The sequence below is a fragment of the Schistocerca piceifrons genome, chromosome 1 (assembly GCF_021461385.2).
Source record: "Schistocerca piceifrons isolate TAMUIC-IGC-003096 chromosome 1, iqSchPice1.1, whole genome shotgun sequence".
Lineage (NCBI taxonomy): Eukaryota > Metazoa > Arthropoda > Insecta > Orthoptera > Acrididae > Schistocerca > Schistocerca piceifrons.
The window spans coordinates 770,256,230-770,277,315 of NC_060138.1; the positions used below are offsets into that span (position 1 = coordinate 770,256,230).

General features: G+C 41.1%; 1 protein-coding gene across 1 annotated transcript in view; it reads left to right on the forward strand.

The window, feature by feature from the left end:
- The first annotated feature begins 4,071 nt into the window (after positions 1 to 4,071).
- The window catches only part of LOC124775011 (ATP-dependent 6-phosphofructokinase-like), a 433,031-nt gene continuing 416,016 nt past the window's right edge, over positions 4,072 to 21,086 (forward strand). The window contains exon 1 of the mRNA XM_047249771.1: positions 4,072 to 4,393. Coding sequence (XP_047105727.1) covers positions 4,072 to 4,393 — 322 coding nt within the window. The remainder of the gene's footprint in view (positions 4,394 to 21,086) is intronic.

Sequence of the window (21,086 nt, forward strand, 5' to 3'; positions counted from 1 at the left end):
GTGCAAAGTAAACTTATGATTAAATAAACACAAAAACTGCTGCTTTGCATTCCATAGCATCCAAAGACGTCCATCAGCTTCTTATAGTACCATTAATTCTTTCATAAATGTTTTTCATCAGGTGTTTAAAACTGTTTTGTACTCAGTTAATGTTTATTAATGATATAAATTTCACATGGCTTTGCCTAAGTGCAAAGCATCGTGTGTTAAGTGAATATGAAAAGTTTCATACTGTGTTGCATAAATGCAGTGCCATTTTTTTATTTTTAGAATTAAGGATGTATTACTTTATCGACATTTTTCCTGTCATCCTTGGACAATTTCAAATAAAAAAAATTATGTGCTGTTCTAAAAAAATGATGGAGAATAACACTTAAACAAGGCCTTTTTAAGAGCCTTTTTAATGCTTGTAGTTTACATAAATTCGGTATATTACAGAATTGTATTTTGTCATAGTCTTTTTTAGATTCAAGCTCATTCATAATCCTGGTATAATTTAACGAATGGGCTCTGAGTCCGTTACGCTCACAGTTAATTCAACAAATCTCTTATGCCCCATTGTAGTTCCCAAACATTTCTTCACTCTTGCAAGACGCTGAATGACCTCTCTGTTTGGGCACAGCAACAGGTAAAGTGCAGACAATCTGTAAAGCTACCATTATGTTTGGGAATATGTTATCAACACTGCATTTGTGAAGGGCATTGAAATGGTATAGAGGGCCCTCGCCACCAGTTTTTTCTTATTTGAACTGTTAAAACTCTTTTTCCACTCCACAGCCCGATATCGAAATCTAAAAGCTTCCCATTCCCTGTCAAACTAGCCATTTCAGTTTCTGGAACGATTTTATCATTGTCAGCATCGCTTCCACTTTTTTGTGTGCCTTCGTCCTCAATGCAAATCCTATGGCCGGCCGGAGTGGCCGTGCGGTTCTGGGCGCTACAATCTGGAGGCGAGTGACCGCTACGGTCGCAGGTTCGAATCCTGCCTCGGGCATGGATGTGTGTGATGTCCTTAGGTTAGTTAGGTTTAATTAGTTCTAAGTTCTAGGCGACTGATGATCTCAGAAGTTAAGTCGCATAGTGCTCAGAGCCATTTGAACCATTTTTGCAAATGCTACCCGGACAGTCATCTCTCATTTGATAGACATGGTCCCATCTCTGCACTGACGATGCTACAAATACTTTAAGCATCTTTCTTGCATATCAACACCTGCAAATTTATTTTTGAACGAGACGGTCGTTTTTAAGTACCAACACGATAGCACCTTTAACCTGTTACAAGTCCATCTAACAAATGACGTACCTTGCCTCTGAGAATTCTGATCCTGCTCATTATTAATTAAGGAAACCTCATCGTCGTGTCTGTGTCCTTCTGACTCCCCCAACACAGCTGGATTAGCGAGTGGCACAAATGCCTGTCCCTATTAGGCAACAATGTCTTTTTCAGAATTATGCTTTCGTTTTTGAATTTTCAAATGTGTGTGAATTCCTAAGGGACCAAACTGCTGAGGTCATCGGTCCCTAGACTTACACACTACTTAAACTAACTTATGCTAAGAACAACACACACACCCATGCCCGAGAGAGGATGCGTACCTCCGGCGGGAGGGGCCGCGCAGTTTGCGGCATAGCGCCTCTAATCGCGCAGCCACTTCGCGCGGCTTCGTTCTTGATAACCTGATGGAGTTCTCTAACATTTTTTTTCCTAACAGGTCTTTCGTTTCCATGATAACAATACTCTTAAAACTGTGTGACGCAACGATACAAAGACGTAACTTCCTGCAGAATCACGAAGTAATGGAGAGCGTGCAGCAGCTATTCAGCTCGACTGACTTCTGAGGACTACTTACGAGTAATGACCAGTCATAATACAAAACAAAACTTTTCATGTCCACACTTGCACGAATTCGTTGAATTCGGTGCGGTAAACTGGGCTTGTTAAAACTCTTCCGTTCGAAAGCTGGAGCTCTACAATAGCTGATACTCGTAATAGAGGTTGACGCAGTAGCTCACCCTGCTGATTGCCTTCTCAAGTGAAAGTGCAAACTGTTTTGAAATGACCGAAACGTAAACAGTTTTATCTACAATGTCATCCTAATACTCTAACAGACAACAATCTTTTTGAAATGCCGAAAAGATGGAAGTAACAAAGAGTGTTTTAAGACAATGGGTACTCCCCACAGCAAATACAGAAGGCACTGAAAATGAAACCGACCTGCCATATATGGGTAACCTCTCATCAAAAATAGGACGGCTTCTCAGCAAACAAAAAGTAAAAGTGATTTTTCGTCCTCCACCCAAGATAGCTGCACTCTTGGGCTCTGTCAAAGATGATTTGCTGCTCCGAAAATCTGGAGTTTACAAAATTCCATGTGAATGTGGCCTTTCTTACATTGGGCAAACAATTCGTACTGTCCAAGAAATATGTACAGAGCACCGGAGGTACACACGAATTTTACAACCTAACAAGTCGGCAGTGGCAGAGCATTGTATCGACACTGGTCACAGAATGTTGTATGACAACGTCGAAATTCTGGCAACTACGTCGTCTTTTTGGGACTCGATAGTGAAGGGGGCAATTGAGATTCCCTTGACGTCGAATCTAATTAACAGAGATAGTGGTTTCAACCTTGATAAATCATGGAATACGGTACTTGGTGTAATAAACTCACAAAGTCGACGTCACAGTGCAGCTCACAATGATATATCGACATGCCAACTCAGATCGACTGCGGAGTCATAGATGTAACTCGAGCATTGTGCACGTCTCTGCCGCCGACCAACGTTTGTGGCGCAGTGGCGCATTTGCGTCTGTGGCCGTATGTTCAGTCGCGCGGTACACGATTCTAAAGGGACGAAGCGGGCACTGGAGCGGCAGTCTTGCGGCTCACTCTGAAGATGGTTGAACGTTATACAGCCGAAATATTAGAAGGAGAATTCTTGCGGTTGCACACCCGAAACTTAATGGAACAACAAATATAGATGTTGAAGATGTCAATTAATTAAACTTTTAATTTGTTTAATACTTTTATATGGACACTAACCTAAAAGCTACCAACATAAAAAATCATTTTAAGATACTCAATTCTCTTATCAGTGTATATGAGTTCTACATTGTCTGATGTACTGGTTGCGCCTTCCCTGCAAAACTGTAGTACCTTGAATTAGTTTAACCACTAGTTATAAATGTGCAGTACATGGTCTGTTTTTTTTTTTTTTTTTTTTTTTTTTAAAAAAGTCATAAAGGTTCAATCAAGGCCTCCAGTGTTGAGGCCTGTCAGTCAAAATCATCGGTGCAGATTTTAAAACTTACATTTGATTTCTGTTTAATTAGGCACTCAGGTCGACCCTAGCCCAGGGTCCTTGTGTCGAGCTTACCCTCCTCCCCGCGTTTCTCCCCTCTCCCCCACCTAAATACAGCCCTGTTGGTATGGTATTATAATTTATCTGTTAATTTACATTATATTCTACATCCTTCTGCAACACGTACAATTTCATATGGGACACGTCAGTGAAGCAAAATCATGAGGTGTAAGTGCAGACATTGTCTTTGCATTATGGTACGAGATCTCTATCAACTGCCACATCAGATTTGTACATATTTGATACGTTGAGGAATAAGTGTGATGACAAGCATTTATGCATTTACACATTTGCCTCAGTCTCGTGACGTAGCCTAAAGAATATCATTAGTACCCATTCTTGGCAACGTAACTTGTGTATAAAATGTGAAAACAAATTCGTACTGTTACCATTCTTCTCTCAAAAACCCTGCTTTGCCTTTATTTCAACCAAAGTGTATCGTTCCTAATTGATTCCGAAGAAAATCAACCTTAAATGGTTCATTTAAAAGTCAGTGTTCACTTTACGTCGTAGAGGCTGAATTAAATGTCGGATCAGTTATTCTTTGCTGTCAGTTAAAACATCTTTGTAACTAGGGGGAGTAGACGGCAACTGCCAAAGTTCTCCCCCGATTCTGGAAGATTACCTTTCATTTTTACAATACTCTTGATGTCATTATCATTTCTTTCCTTTTTGTTTTGGGCGCTTTTACTTGTGTGACAACGAGAAATGGACGACGAGAAGGAAGACACACCACAGGAGGACATGGAAGAAGACGAACTGGAAGAAGAGCAGGACGGCGACCTCCCTTCAGAAACTGAGGAGGAAGAGGTAGATAACGAACCCGTAGAGGAAACTACAGACCAGGAAGAATTGAAATCTACAGAAACTCGTAAAAAAAGTGTAACGATGAAGGGAGATGTCCCTGCGTTTAGAGAAGGAAGTGACGTAGCCGGCCAGTTTTCGGGAGAAATTCCTGTACGCTTCTTGCAGAGAGGTTCACATGTTGGAAAAGGGTTAGCAGTACTCACGAGTGGCGGCGATTCTCAAGGTAGGAATTTAAAACTATAGTACTGTCTACGACTGTGCAAACAGCCTTCTAGCTAATTTGACAGAATTTTATTTGCATGCCATCTCGTTTCTTCGGAATTTAGTCATCAAATAACTTTCATAAATTTGTGCTGTTTCTAGTAAAATCTTTGCATAATAGGAACAATACGCTATTAGAGTATATTTTCTCCTTTTTGAGATTTTGAAATATGAATGTGGTGATGTAAATCTAAAATTACCTTACACTGCCTGCCTTCTAGGAGGCGCGTAGTCCGGAACCGCGCAACTGCTACGGTCGCAGGTTCGAATCCTGCCTCGGGCATGGATGTGTGTGATGTCCTTAGGTTAGTTAGGTTTAAGTAGTTCTAAGTTCTAGGGGACTGATGACCACAGCTGTTAAGTCCCATAGTGCTCAGAGCCATTTGAACCATTTGAACCTTCTAGGAGGGACTGAAACAAATACAATATAAATGATGGTTTATTACAAATATAATGATCCTCATTATCAGCAGCATCTTCACGGCTTCATTAAGCATTTACTAGAGCCCTCCGTTATATGCGTACATGTTTCTAGTGCCATGTATCCACATTCCATTAGGAAGTCGTGTCATAGTTTTCTTATCTCTTGGAATCTAGTAAAGAATTTTTGTGCCGTCTACCTTCATTTCATTTTCGTTATAGCCATCAATAAATCTTGTTTCAGTCCGTTCCCCGATCAATTTATTTGTTTTCCTTTCTATTTTTAGTACTCGCTAATTGGCATCTTTCCACAGCTGTGTGAGCAATACTCGGTTTTTGAATGGCTTGCCCATTAAAAGTTCAGTCAAATTTTTCTATATCGGTTCCTCACTTTCAGGCACTGTAGCACAACAAACCGAGAAGAAAAGGACGTCTCTTGGATAGATCTTCAACGCACTGTAGCACTGAAACTGCATATTTGAGGAATAAGCAAATATAAATGTGAAATCCTCCAAATACGGCACGATAAATTCGGAAACTGTAAAATCGAGATTGCGCTGTACGATGTGCTTTTGTTACGGAATCTGAGCACAGGACATGTGATCTACAGTAGTTACCCAGTTACAGCAAGCATCGCAGACGTGTGGTCTACTCAGCCAAACACGTGACTTTTTCGTAGCGCGCATACATAAATGAAAATACGTACAGTATAGGAATAAGTAGTGCTATGGCTTCATATATAATTTTAGTTCTGCTTTTTTTCATGAGAGATGTGGTTAGGCTGGAATGCAAGAGGACATCTTAAATTCATGCAAATGATGCTATGACATTTCTACTCTTGTTTGAGAGAAATATGTGGCTTGGACGTAACAACAAAACTTAATCCTACAACATTAAAGTGAGAGACATTATGAGATTGTTACTAAGCATTATAAATTTTACTATCACAAAAAAAATGGTTCAAATGGCTCTGAGCACTATGCGACTCAACTACTGTGGTCATAAGTCCCCTGGAACTTAGAACTGCTTAAACCTAAGTAATCTAAAGACATCACACACATCCATGCCCCAGGCAGGATTCGATCCTGCGACCGTAGAGGTCGCGCGGTTCCAGACTGTAGCGCCCAGAACCGCTCGGCCACTCCGGCCGGCTTACTATCACATATTTCATTCAACGGAAGTCATAATTTATAGTTTATGTACTAGTTAATTACAATTATAAGGTCTCCAGTGGTAGGTCGCATACAAAATAAGTACGACATGTACTGTTTTACATCCGATACTGGCAATTATACTGCTCAAAATGTTGGCGGGAACCACGAATTGGTAGTAACCGCAATCGTAATTTCTAGGAGGGTTTAGTGATCTAGGGTTAAATAGCTGGGAGTGAAGCAGTGAATTTTATATTCTTTATTGTCACAAATACTTGGCTGTTATTCTACGAATAGGTCGCGATTTTCAGGAAAGTGGTTAAGCTGTTTCGGCTGTATTTTCGAATACCTCGCGATTTGCAAAGGTGTTTTTAGGCTGGGACGTAAGGGCACGTCTTGCATTGGCAGAAGAAATCTGGTTGTGGTGACAGACTGATCTGAGCGTAGCCAGAGGTCTAGATTAGGCTGGAATACAACAGATTCGTTGTGAGTTGGCGAAGCGAAATTTGGAGACAAGAAACACAACAAACGCCGTGAAATAGTAGGAAACTGATGTTCGATGGGGAAATACAGAAGCGTCCGATCTTACCCGTCGGCTTTGACCCATGACGTCACAAATATGGCGGAAACGACCATAAACGACAATTCCAATATGGCGGATATAAAAACATCGCATACGTATCATAAACACTGAAATACACAGGTTTCACAAAAAGCCTAATGACTCTAACGGGACAAGCGTGGGAAATTGGGGGTTTTTGGGTGGGGAGAAACTAAATATACACAAATGTAGCCACCGACCGCCATACAAAACCACGCAAAACGACGAAAAAAATCAACATCACGAAACTGACCAAATACCAAAAAACACATTCTTATCCAGAATGAGACACATCCCTTGACCTACATAGATCTACAGTAACTCCCGATCCCATAAATTAGGATCGAACACTTCCCTTGACCTATATAGCTCAACAGAACCTTCCGATCACATCCCCCGATACAAAACTCAAAAAACACTTCCCTTAAACCTACATACATCTACAACAGCTCCCGATCCCATAAATTAGGATCGAACACTTCCCTTGACCTATATAGCTCAACAGAATCTCCCGATCCCATCCACCAATACAAAAATCAAACCGAATACACTCAATAACAAACTCACCCGACGTACAGCAATTACCATTACATTAACCATCACACAAAACCGTTAACTCACTAATACAAATTCCGCTTCAAAACCACGAACACAGCACTCACCACTGAGCAACAGCAAACTGACCCCAACAAACCAAACAAACGTAAACCATGAACACACCACCAGAGGGCACGACAAACACCCCACGACATCTACAAACACGCCACAATCACAAACCAAACTCCGCGCCGTAATGACGTCACACACCACAACACGCTTACGTCACGGGTCAAAGCCGACGAGTAAGATCGGAGGTTTCTGTTGACCCTTGCAAAGACGTTTTTAGGCTGGGACGTAAGGGCACGTCTTGCATTGGCAGAAGAAATCTGGTTGTGGTGACAGACTGATCTGAGCGTAGCCAGAGGTCTAGGTTAGGCTGGAATACAACAGATTCGTTGTGAGTTGGCGAAGCGAAATTTGGAGACAAGAAACACAACAAACGCCGTGAAATAGTAGGAAACTGATGTTCGATGGAATTCAGCGAGGGTCGAAAAAGTGCTTCCTTGAGCCCATTGAATTTGGCATCAAGGAAGTGTTGTTCAGAATACTGAAAGAAAAAAAAATCCCCCTGAGGCGAAGATCGTTAATGACTGCGTCATTTCATACAACATTCAAAGTACTGAAGGTTTGTACCTAAAGTTAACTATGGTCCGAATTTTGTAGTTACGAAAGATGGTTCCGTTCACACACAGAACATGGACAGAATGTGACGGGACATCAGACGTGGCATCCCACGATGTGAGAGAAAGACCAAACATTTCGTGTGCTACCTAGCTGACTGTATGTACCGTCGAGCACATAGCCAGACAGAAAAATTACGTCACTTCTTTGTTGAAGCGGGTAAACTTTACACCTCCGGAGGAATAGTAATGCAGCAATTCTTTCGAAAAATGTTCAAACACGACTGGCGACTACAATTCAGTGCCTTCCGGGGAAACCGGCGCCTTCAGTTTCCTCAACATTACAGATATGTTACAGCATCGCTTTGCTTGGTAGTGCAAGTTTTGTACATTACTTAGGAATATCTACTTCCTTCGTGTTTCGTTCCAAACATTTTTTGTTATTTATGTGTTGGCGCACTGTAAATGTGATGATACGATTGTCTGATTACATAACGTGTAATGTGCTCTCATTCTGTGTTTTGATTGGCTGAGGAGATCACGTGTCCTGTGCATCGTACGGTGCAATTTCGATTTCACAGCTTCCGAAGCTATCGTGCCATAGGCTGTTTGGCGGATTTCGTATTTATACTTGCTTATTCCGCAAATAGGCAGTTTCAATGCCAAAGCGCATTAAAGACCTATCCAAGAGACGTCTTGTTTTTCTCGCTTTTTTCTTCTACTGTGCCGGAAAGTGCGATACTGATATATCAAAATTGTACCAGAAGTTGATATCTCACTGCTATTCCTCAGAGATGTAAATATACGCTGACTGTAATTTTCCATTTTCAGACACAGCAGAAGCTTTGCTTTGAAACTCCTATGTAGTAAATAACACAATTTTATGCTATTCCAGTCTTTTTCATTTCCTTTGTTGTTCATCCAGTCGTCTTCTGATGCTCTAGTTCCGAAAGTTCAGGTATTGTTTCTTTGACTTGATGATTACTTTGTGGTGTCATCTTTCGATATGCTGATTATAAATTATTTTAGTATTACTGTAATTTATTTCTAGACTTACTCTGTTAGATCATTTCCTCCATTAGTTGTTGAACTTAATTTCATTTCTGAAACTTCCACAGTCAGCTGCAGACTAATTGTACTGTATTGTATATTTGTTAGTTCAGGTTTATTATATACACTTGACTGTGTACACTACCGATCAAAAGTTTTCGATCACCATGACAAAAACGACATACATTATTACAATGCAGAAACACATTGTACTAACTAGACTAACAAAATAAATATTTTCTCTCTCATCATTAACTACAATACATTATTATTTAGATTTTAGTCTCTTCAAAGTGTCCGCCATTTGTCCGAGGAACAGCTATTCAAAAGCTTTGCATTCTGGAGATAAGATTTTGTAGTGTTTTTGCAGGTATTACAGTCCAGCAAGTCTGTAAAGTATTCTATGGATCTTCAACATTAGAAGACCTCAGTATTCTGACCTGCCAAGAGTTCTATTGAAGTTAAGTCAGACGATGCACTTGGCCAAAACATGTTCTTCAGAACTTCACGTTTCTCTTTCTCCTCCACCCAAGGCAGGAGCATGTCTGGGATCGCCGGCCGGAGTGGTTGAGCGGTTCTAGGCGCTACAGTCTCGAACGGCGCGACCGCTACGGTCGCAGGTTTGAATCCTGCCTCGGGCATGGATGTGTGTCCTTAGGTTAGTTAGGTTTAAGTGCTTCTAAGTTCTAGAGGACTGATGACCTCAGAAGTTAAGTCCCATAGTGCTAGAGCCATTTGAACCATTTGTCTGGGATCATTACCCTGCCGCAGAATAAACCCACGACCAACAAGTCCTTTGCCAGATGGAACTGCATTGTTGATCAATATCCTGTGATATTGTTCCTCCTTCAGTATTGCGTTAATTCTCACTAGATCATCGACTTTATCATTCGCAAAACAGCCTGACACCATGGCCGATCCTCCACTATTCTTCAACATTGGCATCACAAGTAGATTCTTCACACGTTCTGTAATTTTCGTTTGCGTGGTTAATGAATTGACATCTGAAGGCTGTATCTGCTTATGTTTTTTCTATATTCCCGTCAGTTTAAACGAGTTTCTAGTCTGAGAAGTTAACTTTTTATGGTTTTAATTACTCTTATTGCTTAATTTCTGTTATTTCTGGTTTAAATCCACTTCTAATTTCACTGTATACAACATGTTTCTGCGACATGTTTAAATATAGCCCCTTTCCCATATGCGACGAAATATTGCACACTACCGCAACAGCTAATAAACTGGCATATGGAAACACCCTACTGGCTCACTGTCATAACTGAGTACCAGTGGTTGCTGCCTGAAGCTACCATTTTATTATTATTGTATTTTGTTGAAGTATCAGCGCCTTTCGCATAAAACCACCGATGCTATTGCTATTCACTGAGTTTCTCCTACGAATGCACTGCATTGTAGCGGTCACAGCGTTGAAAACAACACAGTGCGGAGATTGTGCTACGTTATTCTGTGAGAGTGTGACACGTGGTTTTTTCTTCACCCTCAATGGGTGATTGTGTGGTGTGCACTGTCCAGTCACGAAATAATCGGGGCAATATTCCTTGATGGCACGGTGACTACCGAACGGCACGTGAAGGTTTGGGAAGGTCATCCTCTTTATCCAAAGTGACCCTGATTTCGACAAGACGTGGTTCATTCTTGCTGGAGCTCAACCACATCGAAGCAGCGTTTGATGTCCTAGAGCAGGGGTCTCCAAACTTTTTAGTCCGCGGGCCACATTGACTCCTCCACGACGTCATAAGGGCCAAGATGTACCTAGTGGGATTAAAGCATCCTAGCACTCCATGATCACCGTAATGTAAGGCTAAAGGAAAGATGAAATCGCAAAAATCTAAGGTTGCGGGAATAGCTAACACTGAAATGAACTACGATTTTTATTTAATTACATAATTTTGACTGGTGGACGTACCTGACCGAAATTCTGGCGTATTTTATTCTGGCGAATTTCACCGACAAAAAAGTATGTCAGTGCACATTCTTCACGAAAGCGTCCTGCAAAGTTAACGGAATCTCAAAATCATTGTTAGAAACACTATTACTGCAAGACGTAGAGATAGAGAATATCAACGCATTGTTATTTCAAGCGGCGCAATAGTAAGTTTAGTTATGTAGTCTTGTAGTGAGTAGCAGAGCCAGAGCATATATTTGATAGTTCTGTTGCGTGATTGTGTCCGACAATGTCGCGGTGCATTGGTCGCGATAGGCCTCGAAACTCAATTGTTGGCAGTATAGGTATCACTTAAATATTTGGCGGGCCGGATACCGGGGATGTCCGGCCAGCTAACGCGGGCCTGTTTGCCGGCCCTCGCGGGCCGTAGTCTGGAGACCCCTGTCCTAGAGGAACACTTTGGGGACCGCATTCTGGCTCTGAGGTACCCAGAGACCATTGGCATGGGTCTCGATTGGCCGCCATATTCTCCTGATCTGAACACAAGCTACTTCATTTTTGTAGGGCTATATTAAAGACAAGGTGTACAGCAATAACCCCAAAACCATTGCTGAGTAAGGAACAACCATTCAGGAGGTCATCGACAGCATCGACGTTCCGACACTTCAGCGGGTCACGCAGAATTTCGCTATTTGTCTGCGCCGCATCACCACCAATGATGGCAGGCATATTGAACATGTCATAACCTAAATCCGAATATCAGTAGTGACGTTTACATGTTGAATAAAGTATGTAACTAATTTACTTTTCTTCGTAGAGTTCAGTAAAACAAGGAGTGCTGGTCACTCCATGCAACTCGCATTGTACGATAAGCAGGAAGTGAAATTTCAAGTCATCTGCTTTGCTTAAAAAATTGACTTATTTAGATGTAGCAAAGCTACATCCGTCTCTGTAGTTAGCTACTCAGTAAAGCTTTTACTTTTCGCGTACAAAGATAAAAACGACTGTTAGGGAAACGCGTATGTTCCCTTCTACGCAACTGTCTCTTATGATTTTGAGGAAACTACTGATTAAAAAAAAATTCTTTATCTTATAGCCACTCGTCACAGCTTGACACTGAACTGGTTTTCTTTTTCGTCATCGTAGTTATTATTATTGTGGTGCTTCAAAGTGAAGCACAACAAAGGGCATATTTTAAAGAATTTTACAGGAAATATGTAGTCGCTGGCCATTTTACGTTTGGTGCATTTAAGGCGTATATTCCTGCGTCAGAAATGTAGCTAACATATCTAAATTGCGTTTAATGCTGGAAAGAAATCCGTTGATGTTTCCAGTCTCATGTAAATACGTGATACGTTTGAGCGTCTGGACGCGATGAGCTACGTCACACCACCCTCTGACACGACCGCGCTATGCGCTATGCGGAACTGTCGGCTACCGATACATGCTGAGGCATTCAGTCCCACTTGTGCTTCCAAGCTTGAAAGATGTCTTGACTTGTGCATATCTATGCTGCCTTTAGTCAATACGTCGTTCACGCTAGAGGACTGTTCGAAGCTGATATCTTTTGACCAGCTTATTGAGAAAAGCTGATATGTGCGGGATTATGCAATGAAATCGTATTCCAGGGTAGATGTGACCTGCGTGGCGTGGAGGGAGATAACGTCGGAAACGGAAGAAACTGATAAGAATTTGCTGTGGAACCTGTACCATCGTTTTTATCACATCATCTTTGTTATTGCACTATATTATTCAGGTAACAAATCTACGGCTTTGGTCGGTGAATGTAAAAATATTTTAAAAATTTCTTCATTCGAATCCGAAACGGAGGAGCCGGTGTGTAAGGTTCTCGAAATATTAATTACAGATATACAGTGTTATTGATGATACTTTTTCTTCTATAAAACTTTCGGAGTAAGTCTTGGAAGCTGCTTCCTGTAGCCAAATACCTGCAATATTTGTGAGATTGCACTAGAAATTAAACATTGTAATAACGGATATTGGGAAATATACGCTGCAGGCGTTTCGCAAATGTAGATACCAATATATTTTTAAGTAAAATATTTATTAAACGTATACCTACTATGTATTTTTTTAATTTTGTTTCCATTGTCGAAACAGATTTGCTGTGAACGCTGGAAAAATATACGCACTATTTTTGGAAGGTCGTTGAAACCTCCAAAATCAGGATCGGGTAAAGTCAAGAAATCATATTATATTCCCCCTCCCTCCTCCCCCCCCCCACTTCTAATTTCTTCTTCCGTTCATGAAGGGGTCTTCGTCTTCTGGAAATGCACCTCCACTTGAGAACAACGAAGACAGCACGACAGCTTCTACTGCAGCGCTGTCTGCTAAAGACACTCAGGAAGTAGAAAAATGTCAGACTTCAGAAGAAACAAGCGATGTCTTTGAATGTGACGTGGTACATGCTACAACCACCTCCCCCAAAAAGAAAAGCTGAAGCTAGCAAGAGTGATGCCGAAAAATTATTTGCCGACTGGTTGGAAAAAAGAAACCTTAACGAGATGAAAAGACAACAGAAGTCATTAGTTGATGACGCTAACAATGTTTTTTCAGTCCATGCTCCCGTACTGTAAGAAACTTAGTGACTGGAGTAGATGAGCTCTAAAGGCAAAATTCCTGTTCCTGTTGAATGAGCAACTGGACGAAATCAAGCAAGAGACGTGAATTTTCCTCATAATTACGGGCGTCTTCCATTTCTAACAACAGAACATTGTCTGCCCCTACACGGAACTCACCATGGAAAAGAAATGAGTGTTTGGCGTCATTGGCCGGGAGCCCCTTACGGGGCAGGTCCGGCCACCTTACATTATTACATTACCTTACCTTATTACATTCGACGCCACATTGGGCGACCTGCGCGCCAGATGGAGATGAAATGATTATGAAGACAACACAACATCCAGTCCCTGAGAGAAGAAAATCCCCGACCCAGCCGGGAATCGAACCCGGGCCTGTAGGACGGCAATCCATCACGCTGACCACTCAGCTATCGGGGTGGACGGAACTCACCACGTAATGCTACAATGTCAATAGTCACTCATATAACTTCACAGGCGACAATGTTCGCTATAAATACTTGTGAATCTGAATCATATTCTGCCTTAACATTCCGAACAGTTCAACTTTTCAAACTGTATTCATTATTTATAAATGTACTTCACAGAATAAAGTATCACAATAAATCTTATCAAAAATAAACTTTTAACGGTGGCATTTTTTATGTAGTACGCACGCATTCACCAACTTAATGTAATTAGTAGCTTCACAGCAGAAGGAATAGCAAGTCGAAAATTTGCGTCCTGCTGTGACTGAGACGCTGATACTAGTTGCTGCAAAAGAGTGGAAACTCTGTACTCAGTCTGTATAATTTGTAGAATTTGTGTTCGTGGTGAGAGAGCTCATGAAAAACAACAGCCAAACGCTGTTTGATATAGTAGCATTGTACACGTGCAGCCAGTATTTTTCTTTCTCAGTTGTTTCAGCTTGAGATATTGATAACGCCCTCTTCAGAAGAGCTCACGATTACAGCTAAGCCAGAAAAGTGAACAGTGATTCGTACTGGTTTGTTTGTCGTAACCCACGTCGCATCGCGTAGTTGTTTGGTATATCGTATCGCCCCAGCGGTAACGCGAGTGTCCCACCAATAAGAACGCGTCGCGCCTGGAATCTTTATTACAACGAATCATATCGCATATTGTGTTGCCTCATTGTGAACAGCACCTAATGTGTTACATAAAATCCTGTGGCACAATACAAGAATGTAACAGACATCACGTTGCTTATATAACCTACTTTCACTAGTTAGCTGATATGTTTGTCTATGACGTTTCTAGACATTTCTGTATTCGTGCATGCTTTAATGTTCAAACCATTCAGAGCAACAAACAGATCTGACAACTTTGAAGATGTCTGCAATGAAATCGTTATCAGAAACCGTGAAGCAATTGTAGCGATAATGATTACCAAAGTACAACAGGCAACTGAAACATGTAAAAATATTTATATGTTCAGCTAACTAAATAAAGTGACGGTAGTGACATATCTCAAAAAACAAGTCGAAACACTGAATCTCGAGAGGAGATGTAGAGGAACTATGGTTCAGGTTTAGAAGATTGGTTGACCATGTACTGGATGGATACGTACCTAACAGAACAGTTCATGATGGAAGGGATGTTTCATGTTCTACAGTCACTGTAAACAAACTTCTGAAGGAACAGAGATTACGGCATAATAAGTACAAAACAAAGCATAAGGCCATAAATAAGGACATGCTGAATAAAAAGCGTTTAGGTGTCAAGAGGCAGTGCGTGAAGCCTTCAACGACTACAGTAACATATAAAGGCTGTTGCTGGCACGAAAGTTAGTGTCCAGACACTCATGAAGGAGACAGGGACTGAAAGTTTTGTTATCAAAGCAAAAGCAGAAATGCTGAACTCCAATGTAAAATATTCCTTTTCAAAGAACAAGTCAGAGATACTGCAACAATTTAATTCTCGTACCACTACAAGGATGAGTGATATACGAGGGCCGTTCAGAAAGTAACCTCCGGTTGATTTAAAAAAATACACCAAGTTAAATAAAAATATTTTAATATGTACATCTTACAACTACATCTTTGCACTATTTTTCTACATAGTCTCCATAGCGATTGAGGCACTTATCGTATCTCTTCACAAGCTTTGAAATTCCTTCTGCATAAAAATCACCCGCTTGTGCCTGGAGCCAGCCTGTGACCGCATCTTTGAGCTCTTCGTCGTCATCAAACCGCTGTGACCCGAGCCATTTCTTCAAATGCATGAAGAGGTGATAATCACTTGGCGCCAGGTCTGGGCTGTAAGGTGGATGGTTGATAACGTCCCACTTGAAGGACTCAAGAAGGGCCGTTGTTCTGCGAGCAGAGTGAGGACGGGCGTTATCGTGCAAAAAAACGATACCGGAAGTCAGCATACCACGGCGTTTGTTCTGTATAGCCCGTTGTAACTTTTTTATTGTTTCACAGTACACGTCTTGATTAATGGTCGTACCACGTTCCATGAATTCAACCAACAACACCCCTTTGGCATCCCAAAACACCGTTGCCATCAGTTTTCTGGCAGAAAAATCTTGCGAGGCTTTTCTTGGTTTGGTAGGCGAATTTGAATGTGCCCACATATTTGATTGTTCTTTTGTCTCAGGGTTCACGTACTTAATCCAGGTTTTGTCACCGGTCACGATTCTGTTTAACAATGGTTCTCCTTCGTCCTCATAACGTAACAGAAAGTCTAATGCAGAGGCCATTCTTTGAGTTTTGTGGTGGTCGGTAAGAATTTTGGGCACCCATCGTGCACAGAACTTACGGTAACCCAATCTTGCTGTCACTATCTCGTACAAGAGAGTCTTAGAAATCTGTGGAAAACCAGTAGACAACTCCGACATTGAGAAACGTCGATTTTCACGAACTTTTGCATCAACTGTCTGAACGAGTTCGTCAGTCACCAATGATGGTCTACCACTCCTCTCTTCATCATGAACGTTTTCTTGTCCACTTTTAAATAAACGTACCCATTGACGGACAACTCCTTCACTCATAACTCTTGGTCCGTACACGGCACAAAGGTCACGATGAATAGCTGCTGCAGAATATTCTTTGGCTGTAAAAAACCTTATGACAGCACGCACTTCATATTTGGCGGGGTTTTCTATTGCAGCACACATTTCAAACTGCCACAAAAACTAAACTAGCGCAGGTACGACGTTCACTCGACCACGGCTTGATGCCGACTGACCTGTTGAGTGCGTGAACGCACAGATGGCGTCGCTACTCCCCCCACAACCCGCACTGTGACCAATCGGAGGTTACTTTCTGAACCGCCCTCGTAAATATTCGTGTCAGTGATGATAAGAAAGAGTAGAAATCGCTAAAACTGAGCGAAGTTCTAGGGCCCGATTGTATACCGAATTTGCGACTGAATGAGACTCTCTATTAACCAAAATCTACCGCAGATCTGAAAAAAAACGGTGCTCATTAATTGGAAGAAAATAGATGTCACGTCCATCTATAATAAGATTAGCAGAAGTGAGGCACAAAACTACTGTCCACTATCCTTGATGTCGGTTTGCTGCAGAATCTTAAAACGTATTTTGCGCTCAAACATAATGCCACCAGAATGAAAAATTCTCTTATCATAGCACTAAAAAGGCGAATATGTCCTGGGCAGAATTACGGATGCAAAAGAAGGAAACTAGCTTTTCAACTTATCAGGCAGCTTCAAAGACATTTAAATCAAAACATCTTAACATATTCGCGCTTTTTTACTTGTTAGTATTAATACCCATGTCATGTAGTATAGTGCATCATGTCAAGTAAAGTAATACAGGGTGATTCAAAAAGAATACCACAACTTTAAAAATGTGTATTTAATGAAAGAAACATAATATAACCTTCTGTTATACATCATCACAAAAAGTATTTAAAAAGGTTTTTTTTCACTCAAAAACAAGTTCAGAGATGTTCAATATGGCCCCCTCCAGACAGTCGAGCAATATCAACCCGATACTCCAACTCGTTCCACACTCTCTGTAGCATATCAGGTGTAACAGTTTGGATAGCTGCTGTTATTTCTCGTTTCAAATCATCAATGGTGGCTGGGAGAGGTGGCCGAAACACCATATCCTTAACATACCCCCATAAGAAAAAATCGCAGGGGTTAAGATCAGGGCTTCTTGGAGGCCAGTGATGAAGTGCTCTGTCACGGGCTGCCTGGCGGCCGATCCATCGCCTCGGGTAGTTGATGTTCAGGTTTCATAACTAACCTTTTTCGTAGGACTCTCCATACAGTTGATTGTGGAATTTGCAGCTCTCTGCTAGCTCTGCGAGTCGATTTTCCTGGGCTGCGAACAAATGCTTGCTGAATGCATGCTACATTTTCATCACTCGTTCTCGGCCGTCCAGAACTTTTCCCTTTGCACAAACACCCATTCTCTGTAAACTGTTTATACCAACGTTTAATACACCACCTATCAGGAGGTTTAACACCATACTTCGTTCGAAATGCACGCTGAACAACTGTCGTCGATTCACTTCTGCCGTACACAATAACACAAAGCTTTCTGTTGAGCGGTCGCCATCTTAGCTTCAACTGATGCTGACGCCTAGTCAACAGCGCCTCAAGCGAACAAATGTACAACTAAATGAAACTTTATAGCTCCCTTAATTCGCCGACAGATAGTGCTTAGCTCTGCCTTTTGTCGTTGCAGAGTTTTAAATTCCTAAAGTTGTGGTATTCTTTTTGAATCACCCTGTATATTACATGTTGTCATGTCGTGTAACGTGACACATGCCATCATGTCATCCAACATGGCATTTGTCATGCCGCGCAGTACGACGCAACATGTCATTAAGGTTTAGAATGCATTAATCACAAGGTGAAGGTAAGCCAACAATTTACAGCTAAGAGAGCTCACTACATTGGAGAAGTAAGGTTAACTCGCAAAATAAGCGCGAATATGTGAAGATGTTTTGATTTAAATATCTTTGAAGCTGGCAGACAAGTCGAAAAGCTACGTATATTTTACATTCCTAAATCTGCCCAGGAAATAATCGCCTTTTTGTGCTATGATAGGAGAATTTTTCATTCTAGTTCTCAATTTTTAATCTATCATAATTCTGACATTAGTCCGCGATAGCTTGACAACCGATGCAGGTCCATGTTGATTCGGCCGACGACCGATCCTGTGTAGGTTTTTTTTGTTGTCTTTGGAACCATGTTGCCTACGTCGTGGCGACGGATAAATCGTTCACTAAAAACGGTACGACCATAAATTATATGTATTTGCCTACCTTCTTACAAACTCTGAACCGATCGCACAAGTCTGAACTATACTGTTTTTGCTTGTAAAATCTAAATGATGCTACATATTTGAAATCGAGTTTTCAATTTTATCGTAAGAATGCATTTATTTTGTTTGACTCACTTTAAATCGTTTCCGTGCATTCAATTCACATAAGAACGAACTTTTTAGCTCGACTTTAAACCACCGTATCTCGAGAACGTATAAAGATAAGTGGATAAAAAATTTCATTTTGACTTCATCTATCTACGTTCGTGCAAAGTTGGAAGCGATTGGTTTAATTTCAAGGTTTAGAAGTGACACGCTTCAAAAACTTCCCAAAAAAAGGGTGCTTTTGCATGTAAAATTCAAACAAACCAAGATATTTTCGGTTAAAATATATCTTACGTTAAATCTAGATCCGATCCACCGTGTACCATATTTGAACCATCCGTCTCGCTCCTATCCGGAGTTATTTAATAATGACTGTTTTTCCACGAAGAATCCGGAGGGTGATGAACTCTTTTCGCACGTAAATTTCGAACGGTGCGTATGCAAATCGTGCCATTAGCTCAGCATTAATTTCAGCCCAATTAAAATATTTTGCAAAAGGAATTAATCGATTCGCTCAATTTGCCTGGATACCAGGTGCAATTCGTCGCTGACCTTGCTTACTTAATATACTGTTACATAGCTGCACTAACAAGGGGAAGGCCTCAGACACGGGCAACCGATTCGGCTCAAATTTGGCAGGTCGCTTGTGTACAACCTAAAACGAAGGAATCTAAGATATTTTGGGTCAACACCCCCGCATTTCTGAGAAAATCATCCCTAAAGGTCACCAAGAGCAATAGACTCAAAATTAGCGGGATCTATAGATAATTGTAAATAGAGCATTTTTCATCCCCATCAGGTATGGGGACCGAAAACGCACACTTTTCCAGAAATCGAGGTAAGAAACTTTTACAACTGCCACTTCTGTATCCACATGGTAAACGCTTTTCGCCGACAGCACCGATAGCGCAACGGCCGAGGTAACTGGCTGAGAATCGGAGAACCCGGGTTAGAATATCGTAGGCCGGCACGGTAGCTCAGCGTGTTCGGTCAGAGCGCTGGTTGGCCTCTGTGATAAAAAAACTAAGTGCAAGGACCAACAACGAACTTGAACAGATGTCATGTGACGTCCGCAACGACCAAACACAACGATCAATTAAAAAAAAAGATTAAAAAATCATAGAAACGTAGCAGATATTATTCTCTTCGTTTGTATTTTTTCGTATCTCAATTGATAGGGATAGGAGGGTTAATAACGTAGGTAAATCAATAAGGAATGATAATAACAAGGTAGGCAAATAAATTTCTCAAACCTCTTGGGATAGTAAACAACTAAAATGTTACTACGGGTCACTTTACAATGGTTCTTCCAATCACTGTTACGTGTCCTCACTTTTCTCCGAACAACTAGATGGATGGTACTTGTCACATAAACATTCGAAACTAATATACTCGCGGCACAGCTAATGTATGTAGTCTTTCGACAGCTACACTGTTCCTTCCGAAGAGTCGGCGGAAAACAAACTTGGTTTACATTTAAAAATTTGTATTTTTCGGGAACTAATTTTGATGCGTACCACGCATACGATATCATTGCCTGAAAAATCGGTGCTGAAAGTTGGTTATGAATTATGCTGTGAATAGTTACTGCATCCGAGCGGTTGTGCAATTCCCGCTGGGTTTCCAGAAGCACACTGCAATTCTGAAGCTTGGAAATAAAGTTTTTAACCTGGCGATAGAAATAACATCACACGGCTGGCACACAGGTGTGCAGTTTGGCGGTATTACTTTTACTGTGCACTTCGGCTGACCCTCGCGATCTGTAAACATTGTGTCATATATTGTAGCATTAATTTGTCCACTCCAGGAATCCAATATTAGACAAAACGTATGGTTTTAAAACATTCTCAAGAAATGTTATGTAAATTTTTCAACAAGTCTGTTCAACGATTGACCTCTTCTATAACCCGAGGACAAAATGTTACATTCGTTTCTTGTAAACACAGGAAAACCTTAGGCAACACTTTTCCAGAGGCCGTGATGGCATGTTGTGCCGTGTACGAATATATTAAGTTTGTTTTTACTATTGCGACAAGGGTTCGTTTTTCTCCCTTATGCGATAACGCGCATGGAATATTCACTCAATACTCGCATCCTGTTTGATCGGTGTTTATCACGTAATCGCGATTAAAACCGGTCATAAGCGACGCCGTTTGCGTGCTGAAAAGAGCTGCCACTTTCCTTATATCTTCTATATTTTGTACCTCCTTATCAGAGACGTATTTACTGACGTGCCGCTGACAAATTTTATACTCCGATTTGAAATTCTTTGCCCAAGGTAATTATGCAGCAAACGTAAAATCCTTGCTGGCTGTATACTGAAGCGCTGTACCTGCAGCCCACTCTTGAAGTAGTCTCGTTGT